The sequence below is a fragment of the Talpa europaea genome, assembly GCF_964194135.1.
Source record: "Talpa europaea genome assembly, chromosome: 16".
NCBI lineage: Eukaryota > Metazoa > Chordata > Mammalia > Eulipotyphla > Talpidae > Talpa > Talpa europaea.
The window spans coordinates 45,631,617-45,656,407 of record NC_140084.1 but is presented as its reverse complement, the minus strand read 5'-3'; the positions used below and the strand labels follow the sequence as shown (position 1 = coordinate 45,656,407).

Here is a 24,791-nt window from a genome sequence, read left to right as displayed (position 1 = left end):
TTTTTCCGTCTTCTAGGGGTGTTTGCTCCCTGGGCTTCGCCCCACCCCTCGCTAGGCGGGCTCTGTGCGCGCGCGGCACCCCCCCCCAGCCACGCCTCCGCCCTTAATCCCGGTGCTTCCGCTAGGCGGGCGCAGAGCCACGCGGCGCGCCGGGGAGCTCCCCTCGAGGCTGAGAGCCGGTGCTTCCACCACCCTGGGCCGCCGCCCTCCGCACCAGGGGCCCGAATTGCCGCTCCTGGACCCAAGAGCCTGATCCCCCCTCCTCCGGGACTTCCTGCTTCCCAGCTCCCCAGACTCAAGCTCCCAGCCCTCCTGTCTCAGGACCCAGGCACCCTGAATCCCCGCCGCCCGGATCTGCGCCATCAGAACCTAGGCACGTGAAGACCTGCGTGGTGTGGGCGCCCTCCGCCTTCCGGACCCCAAGTTCCATCCAGAGAAACTCCTGTATTCCCGATCCCCAGAGCCAAGAAACCGCTTCTCCAGCTGCCAGCTTTGGGGTGCCCGGGCACAGCTGGAAGAGGGAGTTGCCCCAGCGCCCAGCCTGAGGATCTCCGACACCCCGTCTTGCCCGCGCCGGGAAGCGAGGCGCGGTGAATCAAAACTCCAAGGAACTCTTCGAAGTTCCAGCCTCCAGGCTCTGGGCTCAGCTCTCACTTCTAAGGAAAGTCGCGGGAAGGAGCCCCAGGCGTCTCCAGATTCCAGGCGCTAAGGAACCCCGGGGTTTCATCATGGTGGCCGATGTCCCTAAGCAGGACCTCAAGGGGTTCGCGGCGGCGGAGCCCACCGCCAACGGTGTTCCAGTGCTGGTCCCTGTGGAGGACCCAAGCGCGCCAGGAGGCGGCTGCTGCCGTTCCCGGGACCAGGTGCGCCGCTGCCTTCGGGCCAACCTGCTGGTGCTGCTGACGGTGGTGGCCGTGGTGGCTGGCGTGGCACTGGGGCTGGGGGTGTCCGCGGCCGGCGGCGCGCAAGCGCTGGGCCCTGCGCGCCTGGTGGCCTTCGCCTTCCCGGGCGAGCTGCTGCTGCGCCTGCTGAAGATGATCATCCTGCCGCTGGTGATGTGCAGCCTGATCGGCGGCGCGGCCAGCCTGGACCCGAGCGCACTCGGCCGCCTGGGCGCCTGGGCGCTGCTGTTCTTCCTGGTCACCACTCTGATGGCCTCGGGGCTCGGCGTGGGCTTGGCGCTGCTTCTGCAGCCAGGCGCCGCCTTCAATGAATCGATGGGGGCCAAAGGCACTGAGGGAGAGGCCCACACCAAAGAGGTGCTGGATTCATTCCTGGATCTAGTGAGGTAAGACTCCGCCCACTGGTGGGGCATGGGAAGGGACTGCTTTGGCCAATTGGACAAGAGGAGGTTCTGGGTCCCCAGAGCTGGGACATCCCTAGGACCTTAGGAAAAGAAAACAGGGTGCTGGGGGCGGGGGGAGCTCTGGCCCCTTCAGGGTTGGGGTGTGGCATGTGAGAACACATGGCTGGGGGAAGAGGCATCTAAACGTGTGGCCTGTGCCCCTAAGGGAACCCCACACGTGGGTGATAGGTGAGAAGGTCTTTGAGGTAGGAGACAGTGCGGCTTCTTCAGTGGGCGGGTGTGGGTTGAGGGGCCTACGAGGGTCTCCTGAATGGGAGAGGACCCTGATGAGGTCTCCTTGGAAGGGGAGCTTTGGGTGCCAAGGGGCCCAGATGGGGCTTCAGGATAAAGAGTGGAGTCAAGGAACGGGGATTGGGACCCCTGAGTTCGGACGAGAGGTGATTCTAGTGACCCCCACATGACCCTCTTCCCAGTTCCAGGGCTCCCACATCCCCGTCACTTGTGGAGCGGACTTGGCCAGTTTTTTTCTCAGGTTGCCTTCCCACCCAGTTGAGCTGGCCCCTGGGGCTTCCTCTTCACACACGTTCCTGCCATCTCTGACTCCACATCCCCTTTCCTCGCTCTCCCCCCATTATGCTGTCCTGAGGGAGCTGGTTAGAAAGGGGCCCAGATTCTTTTCCTCCTTCTGGCTTCTCCCCCCACCCCCACCATACCCCTGCCCCGGCTAATGGTGTGAATCCACTTGACCTTGCCTTAGTGCCTCTGCTGATTCAGTGCCTCAGGTTCCTGGAAGTGGTGTGTGGGGTGGCAGGGTGAGTCACAGAATCGGGGCATTACACTGGAGCACTCCTGGTGTCCAGGAGGTGCAGTGGGTGGGCACCTTCTGGCTGCGGGAGATTAGCTGGGTCCCAGCCCAACCCTGTCTGGCCTGGGTGGGACCATGCCGGCCTGCGGACAGACACGGCTGAAAGCTGCCTCTGAGTACCAGCTCCCCACCCTCCCACACCCTGCGCAGTGAAAATAGCTACAGCTTGTGTTTGCTCAGCCCCTTGGAGCCACACGACTTCATGACCAACTGATACACAGCTGGAAACAGGCACATAGACACCCAGCCTGCAGCAGCTAACCAGACATGGCCTTACAGCAGTTGTCACACACACACACACACACACGCACACGCACGCGCGCGCGCGCGCACTGATACTGACAACCCCTTAGCACCAACAGCTGCTCATGGGATGAGCCCAGCATTTGAGCACCCACATACTCAGTTCACTCTGACCCCTCCTAGTCCACACCAGCAGTGTCCCACATATCTGAATACTCCGCCCTACATCAGCACCCTGAAAACAAACCACCTCACTGGTGACAGAGGACGTGAAGTAGCTCAGCGGTTAGGACCAGGCAACCAGCTGACTTGGGTTCCAATCCCTGCTTGGTGCTTCATTTTCCTGTTCTGTGAAGTAAGGATCATGGTGTGGGTCCCTGAGGGCTGTGGGGGCATTAAGTGAGTTGATGTGTGTGGCGCCCTGGCTGCACTACCTGTGGCTTCATTTCTGGTATTTCTGTCTCCCAGAGACTGCGTGAGGCCAATGTCTGACTCCTTCAGTCCCTCTGTGGGATTTAATGAGTCACTCGGACACCTTCACAGGAGAGTGGCTGTGTCAACACAGATGCATATGTGTGGCATGCAGTCATATTACCACCCTCTGTCTTCCCCGAACCCACTGACCTACCAGCCAGCCCCCAGACTCCAGCCCTCCTGGAGGTGGCTGATGCAAGATGCCCAGGGTATTTAGTTTGCTGTAGGGGGTGGAGCTGAGGCCCCAAGTGACCCTGCCCCTTCCTGCCTGGGAAGCCAGCATTCCCCACCCCCATCCTCAGTCCTTCAGGGCTGCAACAGCAGCCATCTGGGGGCCCAGGAGGCCAGCTCAGACGCCCCACACCCTAAAAATAAGTGCAGGCCAGATCAACTCTGCCTGATCGAACCTGTCAGAGCCCTGGGTGCCAGCACATTGGGGTGCCCACGAGGCCTCCAACGTTCCCCCGTACCCAAGAGACCAACGGAACCTCCCACATCCCCTGACCTCCCCCCTGGTGTCTAACAACCCCTCCTATGTCTGTCTCTGCAGAAATATCTTCCCTTCCAACCTGGTGTCTGCAGCCTTCCGCTCAGTGAGTCCTCTGGTGTCCCGGAGGGGTGGACCGGGAGGGAGACCGTGAATTGCCGGCCTCTGCACCTCATTTTGGAAGGTGTCTGGGAAAAACTCATGCCCTCATGTTTACAGGCATATTTATCTTGCAGAGTTCCTGGGTGTCCCTGGAAGCAAATTTATACCCTTTCTCCACAAACAAGATTATGGGTTCCAACCACCTTCTGGGTTCCCATTCTAGCTGTGTGACCCTGGCTGGTGCCTTTACCTCTCTGAGCCTTGCTTTCTGCCTCTGGAAAGTGGGGGCATGAGGACTCCTACCTCGGTGGGGTTGCCAGCCAGATGGAATGAGATTTAAAGGGTACCTAGGACAGACTCTAAGCTTTTTTGGTTCCAGTACCGGGTGGGGGGATCTTCAGTGAAATGGACCCTAATTCGCCCCAATTCTCCCTGCAGTATTCCACCTCCTATGGAGAGAAAGAGATCGATGGAGCATGGGTGAAGGTGAGAGCTGGGGAAGGGCTGTAGTGGCCTCACCCCCACTTTGTGTTTTTTTGATTTGTTCTCCCCAGTCCCCCAGATCTGTCTCCCTTCTATTTTCCAATAATTGGTGTGGAATAATTGATTTAAACTCTCTGCAGCCCCTCAGTCTCTGCCTTTCTGGACATCTCTGTTCTGCCTCCTCTTGTCCCTCCCCACAACCCCACTTTGGCCACGTTCTTTTTCCCTTTCCCCTGCCCCATCTTGTCCTGGCCTCCTCCTGGCTCTGCCCATTCCCTCCTGCCCAAGCTCTGCCATGCGCCCTAGTTCCCTCCCAAGAAATCCCAGCTCTTCACCCCGGCCCACGGGGCCCTGCCCCGCCTTATCTTGTGATTTTGTCTCACTCATTTCTTGTAGCCATAGTAGATTTCTTTCTGTTCTTTCATATGCTCAAGTTGCTCTCATTTCTAGGCCACTGGGTGTTTTCACGATGTAGAACCTTCTGCTGCCCCTCTTTATCTGGTTCACCCTTCCTGTTCTTTCTGTTCTGCTCTTTGGAATCGGCCCCTTCCTCCAGGAAACCCTCCTTGACCCTTCCCCAGCCTCCCAAAGCTAGAATACCCCCCTAATTTCCATAGTACTCTGTGGTTCCCACGTTCCAGCCTTGTTCACTGGGATGATCTCTGGTCACAAGCATATTTCTCCTGGACCTGGATTGTGAGCCTTGGGAGGAAGCGATAAGGAGGTGTCTTATCTCTGCTGGGTCCCACCAGCGCCCAGGATAGGCCCTCAGTGACTATGCAGGTTGACAGGTGCCTCCCTCTTCCCTTCCCCATCTGTTTCCTGCTCCAAGGTGCCTGTGGGAGAAGAGGTGGAGGGCATGAACATCCTGGGCCTGGTAGTGTTTGCCATCGTCTTTGGCGTGGCCCTGCGGAAGCTGGGGCCTGAGGGCGAACTGCTCATACGCTTCTTCAATTCCTTCAATGATGCCACCATGGTGCTGGTCTCCTGGATCATGTGGTAAGTGGGGTTTGGGAGAGAGGCAGTGGGGGTATGAGATAGGGTCACCCTCCTTCTGCTTTATCCTCTCGAATGAGTTGCTCATCTGTAAGATGAGGGCAGTGTTGTATCTGTGAGCACTCAGCCCAATGCCTGCACTTTCTGATCTTACTGAAAGATAGTAAAAGCCACGGCCACAGTGTGCTCACTTTTAGAGATCTAAATGTAACCAGATGTTTGCCTTTGGCTCGGGTCTGAAAAAATAGTGCCCACTTTAGAGGGTGAGCGTGAAGAGAAAAACACTTAAAGGTGTTCTAATTGCCTGGCACCTACTGGGCATTCCCTAAACATTAGCCTCGGTTATGATCATTCAGAGTTTTACTAAATGACCCCAGATAATGAGAAGAAAATGTGCAGAGGACTCTGCCTTCCATTCATGCTCCTGCCCCAGACCCCTCTCCTCCTAGCTGCATCCCGATTCTCAGGACCCTGCCTGCATCTCAGCCCTCCACCCCAGGCTCTCATTCCAAGGCAGCTGAGGCCAGAAGCTGCTTTGCCTTGACTGCGGAAGAGATGGGATGGTGGGCGGGTAAGAGCGGGCTCTGCAGCTGGGTAGCCTGAGGTGCCTTCCCGGCTGGGCAACGAGTCACTTAGCCCCTCTGTGCCTCGGTCTCTTCATCTGGAAAACGGGCTTGATACACTGGGCACAAATGAATTAATACAGGTAAAGTTCTTGGGATGGAGCCTGACCTATTACATGCCTACAGTAAACAATAACAGTTAATATTTATCCAGTCCTTAGCTTTTATGACTTCTGGCACATCTCACCTGCCAGTACTTTGGCACTGGCCCAAGCTGAGCTGCAGAGGGGGCTGGGAAGTGGTGCCTTCTTCTGTTACCCAAGGAGAGAAGGGGTTCAGGAGACAAGTAACCGTCTAGATCAAGCAGTCAGGGAAGACTTCTTGGGAGGGGAGCAGCAGGCCCCCCCAGATCTGTACTCCTGGAGAGGCTACTAATAAACCCACAAGTTTATAGATCACTTACTGTGTACAGATTGCTTTCAACTCCTTTCAGCTGGTGTCTCACTTCAGTCCCCAGCATTCCTCTCGGGGTGGTGGCATCCTCACCCCTGTTTTACAGGCTGATTCGATTTTGTTTGGTTCAGCGTCAGCTGCGGGAGACCCTGGTTGGCGCCCCTGCCTGGGCTCGGGTGAAGATTCGGTGGCATTCAAGGGCTCTGCACACCCTGCATCCTTCGCACCTGGGAGTTGTCATAAATACACGAGCAGGGCCTATTCCCCTCTAGGAAGTGGCGACAGAGCGTGTTGCTTTAAGCCATAGTAGCTGCTCTAACAAGCCCCTTGATGTAAATGACCGCAGCCTGAAGAGCTCTCCTCTTTCATGAGTCAAGTTGGTATCTGAACACAGGCATTCAGAGAGCTGATGGAGGCTGCCAGGCTCCGTGGGCCTCCTGGCTGCCCAACCTTCCAGGGGAGAGTGTGGTGGGCAGGGTAGAGGAGGTGCCTGAAGGTGGTCGTCTCCTGATGGCTGGCGCAGCTGGATGGGGCACTCCCATGTGAAGTGTCTGCACCCGGCCCAGGAGCACGTGGTCAGAGGCTGGTCTGTCTCCTGGGTCATTAGGTATGCCCCTGTGGGCATCATGTTCCTGGTGGCCAGCAATATTGTGGAGATGGAAGACGTGGGCAAGCTCTTCGCCAGCCTCGGCAAATACATCCTGTGCTGCCTGCTGGGCCACGCCATCCACGGGCTCCTGGTGCTGCCCCTCATCTACTTCTTGTTCACCCGCAAAAACCCCTACCGCTTCCTGTGGGGCATCACAACGGCGCTGGCCACGGCCTTCGGGACCTCCTCCAGGTGAGCCTTGGGGCCGGCTGCGGTGGTGTGCAGAGGTCTCAATGCCCCTGAGATATTTGGGGATGCCGGATGGGGCACAGCGCCATTACCTCCTAAGGTCTTAGATTCCCCTCCCTCCAAAATTTAGGCAAGCACTGCCTTAGACATTCCCTCCCCTCCTGATGCCTCTTCCTCCCTGCCAGGTCTAGCCCTGGGGGGAACATAGTTCTCCATCCTGGATCCAATCTTATGATATCCCTGTCTCCTTCTGGGAAGGAAAGGGTCCTGTTCCCTCACAACCCCACCTTCGCCGCAGCATCCCCAAGAACTTAGTAATTCTTGGCCAAGTTCTGTTGTCGGAGATGTGGGGCGTGGGCTATCAGAGAGCTCTCTGACATAGAATTAGGTAGAATTTTCCCGTGTATTTTGAGGAATAGCAGTCAGTTGCTCCCCAGGGCGTCAGGAACTTTGCCTTCTGGAATGCCTGCATTCTGGGGGCTCCCTCCTGCCTCTAGGCTCCAGAAAGGGAAGGACATGGAGAGCTAGGGAGGGCTGGGCTCCTGGGAGGGAGGCTGGGGGTGAGGGTCTAGGCCGATGGATGGGGCTTGTGCCAGGGACAGGGGCTGGTCCTGTGGTCTGGGGAGGAGGTAGGCGGGGCTAGGCTGCAGGGCAGAGGTCAGGTGTGAAATACAGGCTGTGATCCAGGGAGGGGATGGGGTCCGGGCAGCCCAGGTGTTATGGGTGTGGCTTGAGAGCTAGCGGGACTTAGACCAGGTATGGTGGTCTGTGTGGTGAGCCAGGTCTGAGGGATGGGAGCTGGCAGGTGGTCTAGGCAGGGTAGGGTGCTATGGGCGATGCTTGGTGTGGTGGGCCGGGCCGCAGGGCCTGGAAGCTGAAGCGCGCTGAGCTCTGTGGCCCCTTGCAGCTCCGCCACGCTGCCGCTGATGATGAAGTGCGTGGAGGAGAGGAACCGTGTCACCAAGCACATCAGCCGCTTCATCCTCCCCATCGGTGCCACGGTCAACATGGACGGCGCGGCGCTCTTCCAGTGCGTGGCCGCGGTGTTCATCGCTCAGCTTAATCAGCGGTCCCTGAACTTCGTGAATATCATCACTATCCTGTGAGTGTGGGCTGGGCGCCTGACCATCCCCTGGAACAGATGCAGGTCAAGGAGAAGGGCTCTCTGGCAGACTCTCCTGACTGCCCCTCTGTACTCCCAGGGTCACGGCCACAGCGTCCAGCGTGGGCGCTGCAGGCATCCCGGCTGGAGGTGTCCTCACCTTGGCCATCATCCTGGAGGCGGTCAACCTGCCGGTTCACTACATCTCCTTGATCCTGGCTGTGGACTGGCTGGTGTAAGTGTGGGTTGACCTCGGGGTTCAGAGGTACCCCAGGGAAGGGGGTGAGCTAGAGCCTTGTGGCTGTGTGTGTGTGTATTTTTTATTCATCCACTTTTGTTAAAAAAAATTATTTTTTTAAAGATTTATACTTGCATACAAGTGCTGGGGTACAGGCCAGAGGTATGGGGTTGAGAGGATTCACCAGAGGGCAGAGTGGGGAACAGGACAAGCAGACTGACCGAAGTACACTGCTGAGGGGAGCAGCGGGCGTGTTAGGAGAGGTCTACTGTGCCATGTGGGCGGCTCCATGGCTGGCTAGGGGATCGAACTCATGCTGCAGAGGCTGCGGACTGCTTTGTAGGTTTCTTCTTAACCGCGCCACCAGGGAGGCCCTGCTAAAAAAACCATCCTTTTTTTAAAGATTTATTTATTTTTATACAAGAGCTGGGGGATAGCCAGAGGCACAGGAGGGTGAGCAGATTCGCCAGAGACAGAAGAGGGAGCAGAACAGGCAGATGACAGAAATACACTGCAGAGGGGAGCAGCGGGTGCAGCAGGAGAGGTCTGCTGCACCGTGTGGGAATCTCCCTGGCCGGCTGGGAATCAAACCGGCTCTGCAGAGGCTGAGGATAGCTTCACAGCGCAGCGCTCAAGCCAGTGTGCCCTCGGGGAGGCCCTAAAATTTTTTTTAAAGTAACTTTGTAATATAACTTAAGTTTCAGGTGTGCATCTTGAGAACTAATAAGCTTATACTATATTAAAGAGGAAGGGAGATCCTTAGAATTCTGGGGAGAACCTTGACGCACCCAGAATGCCCTGAGCTAGGGCTTAGTATGGTCTGAGGGAGAAGAGTTAGGTCTTCTGGGCTCCCAAGAGGAGGGAGGGATGGCTTAGAGGCTCCAGAAGGAACCTGTCTTGTGTTTTGCGGAGATAAAGAATCACTTGGGGTCCAGGGAAGATGGAGGGGGAGTTCTCTGAGATTCTCTAGGCAGAGAAAATATGGGAACCAGAGCAAAGAAGAGGGGGTATGAGATTTCTGGGGTTTGAGTTGAAGCGAGATCTTCGAAGGTCTAAGAGGAAGGGTTATTTGAGGTTCTGGGAGGATGAAGGGATGAACTGGGTCTAGAAATAGAACAGGGGAAGGAAATGGATGGAAGTGGAGGAATGATGGAGTGGAGATGGGGGTGATGGGTGTGTCAAGATTCCAGAGGGGCCCCCAGACCCCACTCATTCACCTCCCTGTCATGCCTACCCCTTCAGGGACCGATCCTGTACCGTCCTCAACGTGGAAGGTGACGCCTTTGGGGCGGGGCTCCTCCAAAATTATGTGGACCGTTCAGGGTCTCAGAGCTCGGTGCCTGAGTTGATCCAGGTGAAGAGCGAGCTGCCCCAGGCCCCGCTGCCAGTCTCCACTGAGGAGGGGAATCCCCTCCTCAAACGCTGTCCTGGATCTGCTGGGGATGCTGACCCCTGTGAGAAGGAATCAGTCATGTAAACTCTAGTGGGGACCTTCCCCGACCCAGCGGGGACACTTTGTACATCAGGATGGTGAGAGATGGATGAAAGGACAAATGGAACTCTTTGGTCACTGCCCCCACATCTGGGGAACCAGAGGCCCCCGGCTCCCTCCCCAAAATCAGATCGGGAAGGTCTCGCTGCTGGGAGATATATGTGGACCTGTGTGTGCAAGTGTGTCTCCACAAACCTCCCTGGTCCTCAGCTGCTGTCCCCAACCACAATTAGGAAACAGCACCTCTGGGAGCCGGCCTGGGCCCCCCATCTTGGACACAGTTTCAAGTCATTTTTTGAGATTGTTGCTTCTTTGAGAGTTCTGCTCTCCGTGTGTGGTGCTGGCTCCTTTGCTCGTCACTTTGGTGGTTGTTGTCTCCGTGTGTGTGTGGGTTGTGGGACTCTCCATGGTTCACCCTGTACTGGCCCCAGGCCCCCTCTGTTCCCTCCATAGATCAGGGGAACACTCCTGGGAACTATGAGGGGAGGAGGGGCAATAGGGCAAATTCCGCTGTCACTCCAGGAGACTTTTTGTAGCAATGACACAACTAAGTTATCTAATCAGACTTTTGTAAGAATTTGACTAAAAACACTAGCCACACAGGGAAAAATAAAGAAGCATGACAAATTGGACTTTTTTTTTTTTTTAAAGATTTATTTATTTATGCAAGAGCTGGGGTACAGGCCAGAGATGCATGGGGTGAGAGGATTCACCAGACAAAGAGTAGGGAACAGAACAGGGAGATTGACAAGAGTACACTGCTGAGGGGAATGACGGGCGAGTCAGGAGAGGTCTGCTGCGCCATGTGGGTTGCTCCCTGGCTGGCCAGGGATCAAACTCAAGCTACAGAGGCTGTGGATTGCTTCATAGTGCGGTGATTAACCCCTTGTGCCACCAGGAAGGCCCCAAATTGGACTTTTTTTTTTTTTTTAAGATTAATTTATTTATATAAGCACTGGGAACAGTCAGAAGTAGGAGGGTGAGAGAATTCACCAGAGCCAGAGCGGGGAGCAGAGCAGGCAGAAGGGCCGAAGTACACTGCTGAGGGGAGCAGCGGGCGGCAGGAGAGGTTTGCGCGCCATGTGGGACCCTCCTCCGGGGGCCAGGAGCAGGCGGGGATGGAACCGGTGCTGCAGAGGCTGCGGGCAGCTTCACAACCCGGTGCTCAACCACTGTGCCACCGGGGAGGCCCACCAAATTGGACTTTCTTGAAATAAAATACCTGTTCATTGAAAGGCATCACTGAGACACCACTGCCCGTCCCTACTAGAATGGCAACAAGCAAAGACCATCCATACTTGGGGTCAGTGAGCTCTTAGACATTATACAATTTAGGTATGAATTTTTTAAAGATTTATTTATGCTTACAAGAACTGGGGTACAGGTCAGAGGTGTGGGGGTTGAGAAGATTCACTAGAGACAGTGGGGAGCAAACCAGGCAGATTGACTGAATTACACTGCTGAGGGGAACAGTGGGGAGACAGGGAAGTATGCTGCGCCATTTGGGTCCACCTCCCTGCTACAGATAGTGCTGAGACTTAATCCCTTGGGCCACCAGAGATGTCCCTAGAACGTGCGTTTCATTGGCAGCATGAGATGGTGTGGACAGGTGTGCACAGATATGAAGAGGAAAATGTCAGAAAATAATAATTATGTTTACAATGAATTCTGATGGTTCATTTTTTTTTTAAAGATTTATTTATTTATACAAGAACCGGGGTACAGGCCAGATGTGCCGGAGGGTGAGAGGATTCACCAGAGACACAGTGGGGTCAGAACAGGCAAACTGATAAAATACACTGCTGAGGGGGGAGCAGTGGGCATGACAGGCGAGGTCTGCCCCGCCATGTGGGACCCTTGCCGGCCGGGGCTCATATTTTTTTTAACCAACTGCTTGAGATTTGCCAACTGATTTTACGCCCTATGACTGGGTTGCCAAGTGAGGTTTGAAAATGCAGGTGATTGATAGGTGTTCAGAACCAGGACACCACTCAAGTGGAATTCTAGAAAGAGCAAGTGTTTGTCGATAGTCCTTTTGTCCTCTCCATGGGGTTTGTTAGGATTGGACTTCTGTCCCTTTTGAGTTTGCTTGGAACCAGGGAGCAGCAGGACTACTGAAATGTGCTAAATGAATGATTTTGACAGTCTTTTTTTTTTTTTTTTTTTTTTTTTGACAGTCTTTTCATTAGCTACCTGAGCTTCCTCCTACCCACACTCAAGTCTCATTTCTCAGCAATTTTCCCTTTGGATTTTCTACCCAACTACATGGAACTGGTCTCGGTTTCAGAAATTACTCCCCTCCCGGTCTTTGCCCTGACTGTATATTCGGCCTGTACCCTTTTCGTCCCCCCTCACTAATCAGTTCTGCCATTCATCAATATTCAGCTCATAAAACCTAGGTAATGTCATGAACCAATGTTACTTCAATGTAAAATTGAAGTTCATTCATCTCAGGTGCCTCCTCCTCCAGGATGACCTCTCTGACTGCACTCCCCAGCCTGGGTTTCTGCTGTGGGTTTTCCCCTCAGTGCCCTGCTCCCTCTGCGTTGTCACAGTCAGTCTCCCCTGTAAGATTGAGACCAGGAGGAGAAGTCTGCCTCAGTGATAGCTGGGCCCCCAGGACTAGTCTGTTCAGAGCTGGGCACACAGTAGGTGCTCAGAAGAAAAGGTCCTTGAATGCATGAAATGGACTCTGAGCGAGCAGGAAAGGCTGTGTTCTCTGAGAGCTTAGATCCCAGGTCTGTTGGCGTTTACTCAGCCCCTCTGCTGACAGACACCAGCTCCTCCAGGGACTGTATTCAGAACTATGGCAACTGAGGCCAGAGCCCCCACAGCTCAGCCCAGTCTCCCCTGGCCCCACTCACTTCCTTCTAGGAGCCCCAGAACTTTGTTATTATTATTATTATTTTTTTATTATTATTATTTTGCTAATGACGACATCTGAATCTGGATAGATTTGGCTGAGCCAGAGGAAAACAGACTGAAACTGGCTGTTGGTCTCTTTTCCCCTCCAGGCCTGAGGCTGGCAGGGGGTGGGACACTCTTGGCCAATCCTGAGGCCAAACCCTCAAACCTCTTGACTTGGACTCACCCCACACTTTTGGAAGGTTCTGGGATTCTGGGGCTGCCTGAGTCCTGGAGCCTCCTCCCTCCATCCAGACTCCTTGTCTGACACCCCTAGGCTTGGAATGGGGAAGGAGGACAATGACCAGACTAAACTTGGTCTATGCCCACGCAGTCCAAATAGCCTGGGGCACTTTTCCACTGGGGGAGGGGGCTGCTCACCAGAGGGTAAGAAGTTTCCCCACCCGCAGCCAGGCCACCTGCTGACATAGTACCTGAAACCCTGCTGCTGAGGCCTCTCATGCTCTCTTTGCCCTATGGTACCCAGGTCCTGTACCCAGCAGGTGGGAAGGCACTCAGTTTGTGAGTCTGTGCCTGAGAGAACAATCTATGAAAGAACTACCTCCTTGTTGAACTTTCTTCTTATTTATAATGTTGATCTTAAAAGGTCATCGGAGCTTAAAATACCTCGATCCTGTGATTGATCCCAGAAGGTGACCAGAAGAATGAGCAGAACTGGGATGGGTGAACCCAGCAGCAAGGCTTCATCCAGTCTGGGAGTCAGGGAGGGCTTCCTGGAAAAGGAGGCATCGCCGCCAAGAAGGGGTCGGACCAAGTCTAGGGAATGAGTATTCCAGGCAAATGGAATAGAACATACAAAGCCCCAGAACTGAGAAGAGCCTGGAATGTTCCCAGGCATAGATTTAACTGAATCTCCCCACCCTCTGAGTGACCCCAATGCCTTCGCTCATGATAAAGTCCAAACTCTTCTGTCAGCAGCTGTCTATTCAGTAATCATTTCTTCAGTCATTCAAAAAACCACTTCCACCAGCGGAATGCAGAGAGGTGTCAAGTAGAACCAGACAGGAATTGGGTGGACATGTTCGAGAAATACAGTGTACCTTGCAACAACAATAGAGTTGGGGTGCAGACCGCAGCCCCTCTCTGAAGTCAAAAACTTGCATATAAATCTTGAGTACCCCAAAACTTACCGCAGTCCCTTGGTAGTTGTGGGGGATTGGTTTCAGCTCTCCCCCCATACCAAAACACAGGGGATACTCAACCCCCGCCCCCTGCAGATCTCCTCTATCGGTGGTTCAGCAAACTGACATCGGAGGGTGGTTAAATCCGTAAATGTGAACCTGAACCCTCGGAGAGAAAAAGACCCTCGTAGAATGGAAAGGAGAATTCAAAACCGTGTTTTCTAGGGTCAGCTGCATTGCAAGGAGGAAAGGGCACGGAGAACAGATGTGGGATAGGGCCCAGTTTCATCTGCTGGGGGGAGAGAAACAACTGTGAAGCAGCTAGTGTCAATGCTTTGACATCTCTTCCAGAGTTGAAAGCAACTTCTACAGCAAGGACATTTATGGGCTGGCAGAATCTGTCCCATTGTCCTGCTCAGTGACTGAAGTGGGGGGCAAGTCACACCTCTCCCAGCCTCACTTTCTTTAGCTGTGAAAAGGGGATAGTGGTACCATTTGCATCAGATATTGTAGAGGGTTGAAGCAAGTTCATGTAGCTATAAAGCATGAAGAAACGGGTTTCTGCTTATTTGAAAATTTTTGGTAATAAACTATGGAGGCGGGGAATATTTGGCAGAAAGCGCTTGTGAAAACTTCAGCCCAGTCATTAAACTGAATTATGATTTTTAATAGATGGATTGCAAATTGTGTACCTAGGAGGAAGAGGGTGACAATGTTAGCAAAACAGTGTGTGGTTCTCGGAACTGGGAACAGTCATTTACAAATTATGAACATTAATAAATACATCATTTCCTTTCATTTTACTCTCAAACCCATCCGGTGAAGGATGAACTTTCATCATCTTCATTTTTCACAGTGAGCAATTCAAGTTCCCAGAGGCGACCCAAGACCGAAATTAGGACGAAAGAACTGACCTGCAAATGAGTCACCCTGGGGGTTACCCGCACTTTCATGAGAACCTCGCTTTGGCTTAATGGCCCCAACCCGCAGCCCAAATTTTTGGGCGGGAAAAACATCCTCCTTACACCCCGCCACATCCACCCCCGCGCACACGCAGGCCTGGGTCCGGAGTGTCTATTGTTTTTCCGCCTTTTAGGGGTGGTTGCACCCGGGGCCTCGGCCCTGCCCCTCGCTGGGCGGGCTCTGTGCGCGCGACACCCACCCCCGCCTTCCCAGCCACGCCTCCGCCCTTAAGCCCGGTGCTTCCGCTAGGCGGGCGCACAGCCTCGCGGCGCGCCGGGGAGAACCCCTCGAGGCTGAGAGCCGGTGCTTGGAGCATCCTGGGTCGCCGCCCTCCGCACCAGGGGCCCGAATTGCCGCTCCCGGACCCAAGAGCCTGATCCCCCCTCCTCCGGGACCTCCTGCTTCCCGGCTCCCCAGACTCAAGCTCCCAGCCCTCCTGTCTCAGGACCCAGGCACCCTGAATCCCCGCCGCCCGGATCTGCGCCATCAGAACCTAGGCACGTGAAGACCTGCGTGGTGTGGGCGCCCTCCGCCTTCCGGACCCCAAGTTCCATCCAGAGAAACTCCTGTATTCCTGATCCCCAGAGCCAAGAAACCACTTCTCCAGCTGCCAGCTTTGGGGCGACCGGCACAGCTGGAAGAGGGAGTTGCCCCAGCGCCCAGCCTGAGGATCTCCGACACCCCGTCTTGCCCGCGCCGGGAAGCGAGGCGCGGTGATTCAAAACTCCAAGGAACTCTTCGAAGTTCCAGCCTCCAGGCTCTGGGCTCAGCTCTCACTTCTAAGGAAAGTCGCGGGAAGGAGCCCCAGGCGTCTCCAGATTCCAGGCGCTAAGGAACCCCGGGGTTTCATCATGGTGGCCGATGTCCCTAAGCAGGACCTCAAGGGGTTCGCGGCGGCGGAGCCCACCGCCAACGGTGTTCCAGTGCTGGTCCCTGCGGAGGACCCAAGCGCGCCAGGAGGCGGCGGCTGCTGCCGTTCCCGGGACCAGGTGCGCCTCTGCCCTCGGGCCAACCTGCTGGTGCTGCTGACGGTGGTGGCCGTGCCGGCGGGCGTGGCGCTGGGGCTGGGGGTGTCCGCGGCCGGCGGCGCGCAAGCGCTGGGCCCCGCGCGCCTGGCGGCCTTCGCCTTCCCGGGCGAGCTGCTGCTGCGCCTGCTGCTGCTCATCAGCCTGCCGCTGGTGATGTGCAGCCTGATCGGCAGCGCGGCCAGCCTGGACCCGAGCGCGCTCCGCCGCCTGGGCCCCTGGACGCTGCTGTTCTTCCTGGTCACCACTCTGCTGGCCTCGGGGCTCGGTGTGGGCTTGGCGATGGCTCTGCAGCCGGGCGCCGCCTTCAACGAATTTTTGGGGCCCAGAGGCACTTGGAGAGACGCCCCCACCAAGGAGGTGCACCATTTGTTGCTGTACCTACTGAGGTGAGACCCCCTCCACTGGTGGGGCATGGGAAGGGACTTCTTTGGCCCATTGGACAAGAGGAGGTTCTGGGTCCCCAGAGCTGGGACATCCCTAGGACCTTAGGAAAAGAAAACGGGGTGCTGGGGGCGAGGGGAGCTCTGGCCCCTTCAGGGTTGGGGTGTGGCGTGTGAGAACACTTGGCTGGGGGAAGAGGCATCTAAACGTGTGGCCTGTGCCCCTAAGGGAACCCCACACGTGGGTGATAGGTGAGAAGGTCTTTGAGGTAGGAGACAGTGCGGCTTCTTCAGTGGGTGGTTGTGGGTTGAGGGGCCTACGAGGGTCTCCTGAATGGGAGAGGACCCTGATGAGGTCTCCTTGGAAGGGGAGCTTTGGGTGCCAAGGGGCCCAGATGGGGCTTCTGGATAAAGAGTGGAGTCAAGGAACGGGGATTGGGACCCCTGAGTTCGGACGTGAGGTGATTCTAGTGACCCCCACATGACCCTCTTCCCAGTTCCAGGGCTCCCACACCCCCGTCACTTTTCCAGTGGACTTGGCCAGTTTTTTTCTCAGGTTGCCTTCCCACCCAGTTGAGCTGGCCTCTGGGGCTTCCTCTTCACACATTCCTGCCATCTCTGACTCCACATCCCACTTCCTTGCTCTCCCCTCATTATGCTGTCCTGAGGGAGCAGGTTAGAAGGGGTCCAGAATCTTCTCCTCCTGGCTTCTGCCTCACACCTAGAACCCCCCATCCTATTCCCCCTCCCCCGCCCCTAAAGAGGGCAGCTGGTGGGACCACATGACTTTGCCTGGTGCCTCTGCTGTTTCAGTGCCTCAGGTTAGTTGGGACTTCCGGGAAGTGGTGTGTGGGGTGGCCACAGCTGGAAATAGGCACACAGACACCCAGCCTGCAGCAGCTCACCAGACATGGCCTTACACCAGTTGTCACAAACACAATGATACTGACACCCCCTTAGCACCAACAGCTGCTCAAAGGATGAGCCCAGCATTTGAGCACCCACACACTCATGTTTACCCTCGCCCCTACCTAGTCCACACCAGCCAAGTCCCACATATCTGAACACACCCCAGACACCAACACCCTGAAAACAACCCAGGTCTCTGGTGACAGGGAGGTTGTGAAGAAGCCTAGTGATTAGGAACAGGCATCCAGCTGGCTTGGGTTTAAATCCCAGCTTGGTGCCTCAGTTTCTTGTTCTGTGAAGTAAGGATCATGGTGTGGGTCCCTGAGGGCTGTGGGGGGATTGAGGTAAGTCGCACCCTTGCTGGTATTTCTGTCTCCCAGAGACTGCGTGAGGCCAATGTCTGACTCCCTCAGTCCCTCTGTGGGATTTAATGAGTCACTCGGACACCTTCACAGGAGAGTGGCTGTGTCAACACAGATGCATATGAGTGGCATGCAGTCATCTTACCACCCTCTGTCCTGTCTCGCTCGTCACACCCAGGTCTTCCCCGAACCCTCTGACCCACCAGCCAGCCCCCAGACTCCAGCCCTCCCAGAGGTGGCTGATGCTAGATGCCCAGGGTATTTAGTTTGCTGTAGGGGGTGGTGCTGAGGCCCCAAGTGACCCTGCCCCTTCCTGCCTGGGAAGCCAGCATTCCCCACGCCCATCCTCAGTCCCTCAGGGCTGCAACAGCAGCCATCTGGGGGCCCAGGAGGCCAGCTCAGACGCCCCACACCCTAAAAATAAGTGCAGGCCAGATCAACTCTGCCTGATCGAACCTGTCAGAGCCCTGGGTGCTAGCCACGTGGCCTCCAAGATTCCCCCCCACCAAAGAGGCCAACAGAGCCTCCCACACCCCCTGACCTCCCCCTGTGGTGTCTAACAACCCCTCCTATGTCTGTCTCTGCAGAAATAACTTCCCTTCCAACCTGCTGCCTGCAGCCTTCTACTCAGTGAGTCCTATGGTGTCCCGGAGGGTGGGCAGGGAGGGAGACCGTGAGTTGCAGACTTCAGCACCTCAGTTTGGAAGGTGTCTGGGAAAAACACATGCCCACATGTTTACAGGCATATTTATCTTGCAGAGTTCCTGGGTGTCCCTGGAAGCTAATTTACACCCCTTCTCCACAAACATGATTATGGGTTCCAACCACCTTCTGGGTTCCCATTCTAGCTGTGTGACCCTGGCTGGTGCCTTTACCTCTCTGCCTTGCTTTCTGCCTCTGGAAAATGGGGGCATGAGGACTCCTACCTCGGTGGGGTTGCCAGCCAGATGGAATGAGATTTAAAGGGTACCTAGGACAGACTCTAAGCTTTTTTGGTTCCAGTACCGGGTGGGGGGATCTTCAGTGAAATGGACCCTAATTCGCCCCAATTCTCCCTGCAGTATTCCACCTCCTATGGAGAGAAAGAGATCGATGGAGCATGGGTGAAGGTGAGAGCTGGGGAAGGGCTGTAGTGACCTTACCTGTACTCTGTTTTTTGATTTGTCCCCTGTGCCTCCCAGATTTGTCTGCCTTCTATCTTCCTATAATTGGTGTGGAATTTTTTTTTTAAAGATTTATTTATTTATACAAGAATCGGGGTACAGGCCAGATGTGGGGAAGGGTGAGAGAATTCACCAGAGACAGAGCAGGGAACAGAACAGGCAGACTGACAAAATACACTGCTGAGGGGAGCAGTGGGCGGGACAGGAGAGGGCTGTTTCACCATGTGGGACCCTCGCTGCACAGCCGGGATCAAACCCGCGTTGCAGAGGCTGCGGACAGCTTCACAGTGCTGTTCTCAAACGCCTACGCCACCAGGGGAGGCATTAGAATTTTTTTTTTTAAGATATATTTTATTTATACAAGAACTGGGGTATAGGCCAGAGGCGCGGGAGGGTGAGAGGATTCACCAGAGACAGAGTGGGAAACAGAACAGGCAGACTGGAGAAATACACTGCTGAGGGGAGCAGCAGACGCTACAGGAGAGGGCTGCTTCCCTGTGTCGATTGCTCCGAGGCTGGTGGGGATCGAACCAGCACCCCAAAGGCTGCGTACAGCTTCACAGTGCTGCGCTCAACCGCCTGTGCCACCAGGGAGGCCCTGGTGTGCAATTTGATTTAAACTCTCTGCAGCCTCTCAGTCTCTGCCTTTCTGGACATCTCTGTTCTGCCTCCTCTTGTCCCTCCCCACAACCCCACCTTGGGCAGGTTCTTCTTTGTCTCCCTTTCCCCTGCTCCATCTTGCCCTGGCCTCCTCCTTGATCTACACATTCCTTTCTGCCTAAGTTCTGCCATGCTCCCTAGTTCCCACTCAAGAAATCCCACCTCTTCACCACAGCCCACAGGGCCCTGCCCAGCCTCATCTTGTGATTCTCCCCACTCATTCCTTGAAGCCATGGTGGATTTCCTTCTGTTCTTTCATATGCCCAGTTGCTCTCATTTCTTGGCCATTGGATGTTTTCACCTCTAGAATCTTCTGCTGCCCCTCTTTATCTGGTTCACCTTTCCTGTTTTTTCTGTTCTGCTCTTTGGAATCAGCTCCTTCTTCCAGGAAGCCCTCCTTGACCCTTCCCCAGCCTCCCAAAACTAGAATACCCCCCTAATTTCCATAGTACTCTGTGGTTCCCGCATTCCAGCCTTGTTCAGTGGGGTGATCTCTGGTCACAAGCATATTTCTCCTGGACCTGGACTGTGAGCCTTGGGAGGAAGAGATAAGGTGGTGTCTTATCTCTGCTGGGTCCCACCAGTGCTCAGGACAGACACTCAGTGACTATGTAGGTTGACACCTACCTCCCTCTTCCCTTCACCTTCTATTTCCTGCTCAAAGATGCCCATGGGAGCAGAGTTGGTCCTGGTGGTGCTTGCCATCGTATTTGGCTTGGCCTTGCGGAAGCTGGGGCCTGAGGGCGAACTGCTCATACGCTTCTTCAATTCCTTCAATGATGCCACCATGGTGCTGGTCTCCTGGATCATGTGGTGAGTGGAGATTGGGGAAGCGGCAGCGGGGGTATGAGATATTGTCACCGTCCTTCTGCTCCTTGGAACCAATATCTACCATTTCTTGGCTGTGTTACTGGGACAAGTGCTTTACCCTCTCTGATGAGTTGCTCATCTGTAAAGTGAGGACAGTGTTGTATCTGTGAGCAGTCAGACCGAAGCCTGCACCTTCTGATCTTACTGGAAGATAATTACAGCCACGGCCACAATGTGGTCAGTTTTTGAGATCTACATGTAACCCGATGTTTGCCTTTGGCTCGGTGTCTGAAAAAATAGTGCCCACTTTAGAGGGTGAGCGTGAAGAGAAAAGCACTTAGAAGGTGTTCTAATTGCCTGGCACCTACTGGGCATTCCCTAAACATGAGCCACAGTTATGATCATTTTGAGTTTTACTAAATGACCCCAAGTAATGAGAAGAAAATGTGCAGAGGACTCTGCCTTCCATTCATGCTCCTGCCCCAGTCCCCTCTCCTCCTAGCTGCACCCCGATTCTCAGGACCCTGCCTGCATCTCAGCCCTCCACCCCAGGCTCTCATTCCAAGGCAGCCGAGGTCAGAAGCTGCTGTGCTTTGACTGCTAAAAGTGCTTTGCGGGAGAGATGGGATGGTGGGCGGTTAAGAGCGGGCTCTGCAGCTGGGTGGCCTGAGGTGCCTTCCCGGTCGTGTGCCGGACAACGAGTTACTTAGCCCCTCTGTGCCTCGGTCTCTTCATCTGAAAACGGCTTGATAGCCCTGGGCACGAATGAGTTAATACAGGTAAAGTTCTTGGGATGGAGCCTGACCTATTACATGCCTACAGTAAACAATAACAGTTAATATTTATTCAGTCCTTAGCTTTTATAATTTCTGGCACATCTCATCTGCCAGAACTTCAGCACTGGCCGAGCCAAGCTTCAGAGGGGGCTGGGAAGTGGTGCCTTTTTCTGTTACCCAAGGAGGGAAGGGTTTCAGGATATAAGTAACCATTTAGATCAAGCAGTCAGGGAAGCCATCCTGGGAGGGGAGCAGCAGGCCCCCCCTGAGATCTGTACTCCCGGAGAGGCTGCTAATAAACCCACAAGTTTATAGATCACTTAATGTGTACAGAGAGCTTTCAACTCCTTTCAGCTGGCATCTCACTTCAGCCCCCAGCGTTCCGTGCGGGGTGGTGGCATCCTCACCCCTGTTTTACAGGCCAATTCGATTTTGTTTGATTCAGCACAGCTGTGGGAGACGCTGGTTGGCGCCCCTGCCTGGGCTCGGGTGAAGATTCGGTGGCATTCAAGGGCTCTGCACACCCTGCATCCTTCGCACCTGGGAGTTGTCATAAATACACGAGCAGGGCCTTTTCCCCTCTAGGAAGTGTTGCTTTAAGCCATAGTAGCTGCTCTAACAAGCCCCCTGACGTAAATGACCGCAGCCTGGACGGCTCTCCTCTTTCATGGGTCAAGTTGGAATCTGAACGCAGGCATTCAGAGAGCTGATGGAGGCTGCCAGGCTCCGAGGGCCTCCCAGCTGCCTACCTTCCGGGGAGAGTGTGGTGGGCAGGGTAGAGGAGGTGCCTGAAGGTGAGTGCTTCCTGATGGCCAGGGCAGTTGGAAAGGGGTGTTGCCGAGTGAAGCACCCAGTGACTGGCCCAGGAGCGCGTGGTCAGAGGCTGGTCTGTCTCCTGTGTCGTTAGGTATGCCCCTGTGGGCATCATGTTCCTGGTGGCCAGCAATATTGTGGAGATGGAAGACGTGGGCAAGCTCTTCGCCAGCCTCGGCAAATACATCCTGTGCTGCCTGCTGGGCCACGCCATCCACGGGCTCCTGGTGCTGCCCCTCATCTACTTCTTGTTCACCCGCAAAAACCCCTACCGCTTCCTGTGGGGCATCACAACGGCGCTGGCCACGGCCTTCGGGACCTCCTCCAGGTGAGCCTTGGGGCCGGCTGCGGTGGTGTACAGAGGTCTCAAGGCCCCTGAGATGTTTGGGGACGCCAGATGGGGCACAGCGCCATACCTTTATCAGCTCCTCCTAAGGTCCTAGGTTCCCCTCCCTCCAAAATTTAGGCAAGCACTGCCTTAGACCTCCCCTCCCCTTCTAATGCCCCCTCCTCCCTGCCAGGCCTAGCCCTGGGGGGACCGTAGTTCTCATTCCTGGATCCAATCTTATGAAACCCTTATCTCCTTCTGGGAAGGAAAGGGTCCTGCTCCCTCACAACCCCACCTTTGCAGCAGCATCCCCAAGAACTTAGTAATTCTTGGCCGAGGTCTGTTGTTGGAGATGTGGGGCGTGGGCTATCAGAGAGCTCTCTGACATAGAATTAGGTAGAATTTCCCGTGTATTTTGAGGAATAGCAGTCAGTTGCTCCCCGGGGCATCAGGGACTTTGCCTTCTGGAATGCTTGCATTCTGGGGGCTCCCTCCTGCCTCTAGGCTCCAGAAAGGGAAGGACATGGGAGGGCTGGGCCCCTGGGAGGGAGGCTGGGGGTGAGGGTCTAGGCCGGTGGGCGGGGCCTGTGCCAGGGTCAGGGGCTGGTCCTGTGGTCTGGGGAGGAGGTGGTCGGGGCTAGGCTGCAGGGCAGAGGTCAGGTCTGAAATACAGGTTGTGATCCAGGGAGGGGATGGGGTCCGGGCCGCCCAGGTGTTATGGGTGTTGCTTGAGTGCTAGCAGGACTTAGACCAGGTATGGTGGTCTGTGTGGTGAGCCAGGTCTGAGGGATGGGGAGCAGGCAGGTGGTCTAGGCAGGGTAGGGTGCTATGGGCGGGGCTTGCATGGTGGGCGGGGCCCCAGGGCCTGGAAGCTGAAGCGCGCTGAGCTCCGTGGCCCCTTGCAGCTCCGCCACGCTGCCGCTGATGATGAAGTGTGTGGAGGAGAGGAACCGTGTCGCCAAGCACATCAGCCGCTTCATCCTCCCCATCGGCGCCACGGTCAACATGGACGGCGCGGCGCTCTTCCAGTGCGTGGCCGCGGTGTTCATCGCTCAGCTCAATCAGCGGTCCCTGGGCTTCGTGAATATCATCACCATCCTGTGAGTGTGGGCTGGGCGCCTGACCATCCCCTGGAACGGACGCGGGTCAAGGAGAAGGGCTCTCTGGCTGCCTCTCCTGACTGCCCCTCTATACCCCCAGGGTCACGGCCACGGCGTCCAGCGTGTGCTCTGCCGGCATCCCTGCTGGAGGCGTCCTCACCTTGGCCATCATCCTGGAGTCAGTCAACCTGCCATTTCACTACATCTCCTTGATCCTGGCTGTGGAGTGGCTGGTGTAAGTGTGGGTTGACCTCAGGGGGCTCAGAGGTGCCCCAGGGAAGGGGGTGAGCTAGAGCATGTGGGGCTGTGTGTGTGTGTGTGTATTTTTTTAATTCATCCACTTTTCTTAAAAAATATATATATATTTTAAAGGTTTATACATGCGTACAAGAGCTGGGGTAGAGGCCAGAAGTGTGGGGGATGAGAGGATTCACCAGAGACATAGTGGGGAATAGAACAAGCAGATTGACCGAAGTACACTGTTGAGGGGAGCAGCGGGCAAGTCAGGAGAGGTCTGCTGTGGCATGTGGGCTGCTCCATGGCCGGCAGGGGGATCGAACTCATGCTGCAAAGGCTGTGGACTGCTTCATAGGTTGCCTCTTAACCCCTTAGGCCAATAGGGAGACCCTGCTAAGAAAACATTTCTTTTTTTTTTTTAAGATTTATTTATTTTTATGCAAGAGCTGGGATACAGGCCAGAGGCACAGGAGGTTGAGCGGATTCACCAGAGACAAAGCAGGGAGCAGAAAAGGCAGATGACAGAAATACACTGCTGAAGGGAGCAGCGGGCGCAGTAGGAGAGGTCTGCTGTACCATGTGGGTATCTCCCTGGCCGGCCGGGAATCATACCGGCACTGCAGAGGCTGCGGACACTTCACAGCTTAGCACTCAACCCGCTGCACCACTGGGGAGGCCCTAAATTTTTTTTTAAACTAACTTTGTAATATAACTTAAGTTTCAGGTGTGCATCGTTGAGAACTAACAAATGTATACTATATTAAAGAGGAAGGGATATCCTTAGGATTCTGGGGAGAATCTTGACGCACCCAAAATGCCCTGAGCTAGGGCTTAGTATGGTCTGAGGGAGAAGAGTATGGTCTTCTGGGCTCCCAAGAGGAGGGAGGGATGGCTTAGAGGCTCCAGAAGGAACTTGTCTTGTGTTTTGTGGGGAAAAAGAATCATTTGGGGTCCTGGGAAGATGGAGGGGGAGTTCTCTGAGATTCTCTAGGCAGAGAAAATATGGGAACCAGAGCAAAGAAGAGGGGTATGAGATTTCTGGGGTTTGAGTTGAAGAGAGATTTTCGAAGGTCTAAGAGGAAGGGCTATTTGGGATTCTGGGAGGATGAAGGGATGAACTGGGTCTAGAAATAGAACAGGGGAAGGAAATGGATGGAAGTGGAGGAATGATGGAGTGGAGATGGGGGTGATGGGTGTGTCAAGATTCCAGAGGGAGAGGACAGAGGGGCCTCCAGACCCCACTCATTCACCTCCCTGTCATGCCCTCCCCTTCAGGGACCGATCCTGTACCGTCCTCAACGCGGAAAGTGACGCCTTTGGGGCGGGGCTCCTCCACAATTATGTGGACCATTCTGGGTCTCGGAGCTCAATGCCTGAGTTGATCCAGGTGAAGATGGAGCTGCTCCAGGCCCCGCTGCTAGTCTCCACTGAGGAGGGGAATCCCCTCCTCAAACGCTGTCCTGGATCTGCTCGGGATGCTGACCCCTGTGAGGAGGAATCAGTCCTGTAAACGGTAGTGGGGACCTTCCCCGCCCCAACGGGGACACTTTGGACATCAGGATGGTGAGAGATGG

General features: G+C 55.2%; 2 protein-coding genes across 3 annotated transcripts; both read left to right on the top strand.

Moving 5' to 3' along the window:
- Positions 1-728: 728 nt before the first annotated feature.
- LOC311186766 (neutral amino acid transporter B(0)-like) lies at positions 729-9,627 on the top strand (the record flags this gene model as incomplete). Of its 2 annotated transcripts, XM_084257928.1 has the most annotated exons (8): positions 729-1,288; positions 3,439-3,481; positions 3,916-3,963; positions 4,793-4,959; positions 6,580-6,813; positions 7,718-7,912; positions 8,013-8,147; positions 9,393-9,627. In XM_084257928.1, the coding sequence occupies 8 exons, from the start codon at positions 729-731 to the stop codon at positions 9,625-9,627; spliced, it is 1,617 nt and encodes a 538-aa protein (XP_084114054.1). The 2 variants fall into 2 exon arrangements, with proteins under 2 accessions (XP_084114054.1, XP_084114053.1); XM_084257927.1 differs by lacking the exon at positions 3,916-3,963 and having other exon boundaries at positions 3,439-3,506; positions 4,752-4,959.
- A 5,875-nt stretch (positions 9,628-15,502) lies between these two features.
- LOC311186072 (neutral amino acid transporter B(0)-like) lies at positions 15,503-24,727 on the top strand (the record flags this gene model as incomplete). Its single annotated transcript, XM_084256959.1, has 8 exons — positions 15,503-16,065; positions 17,918-17,960; positions 18,392-18,439; positions 19,818-19,966; positions 21,647-21,880; positions 22,786-22,980; positions 23,081-23,215; positions 24,493-24,727. The coding sequence occupies 8 exons, from the start codon at positions 15,503-15,505 to the stop codon at positions 24,725-24,727; spliced, it is 1,602 nt and encodes a 533-aa protein (XP_084113085.1).
- Between the last annotated feature and the right edge of the window lie 64 nt (positions 24,728-24,791).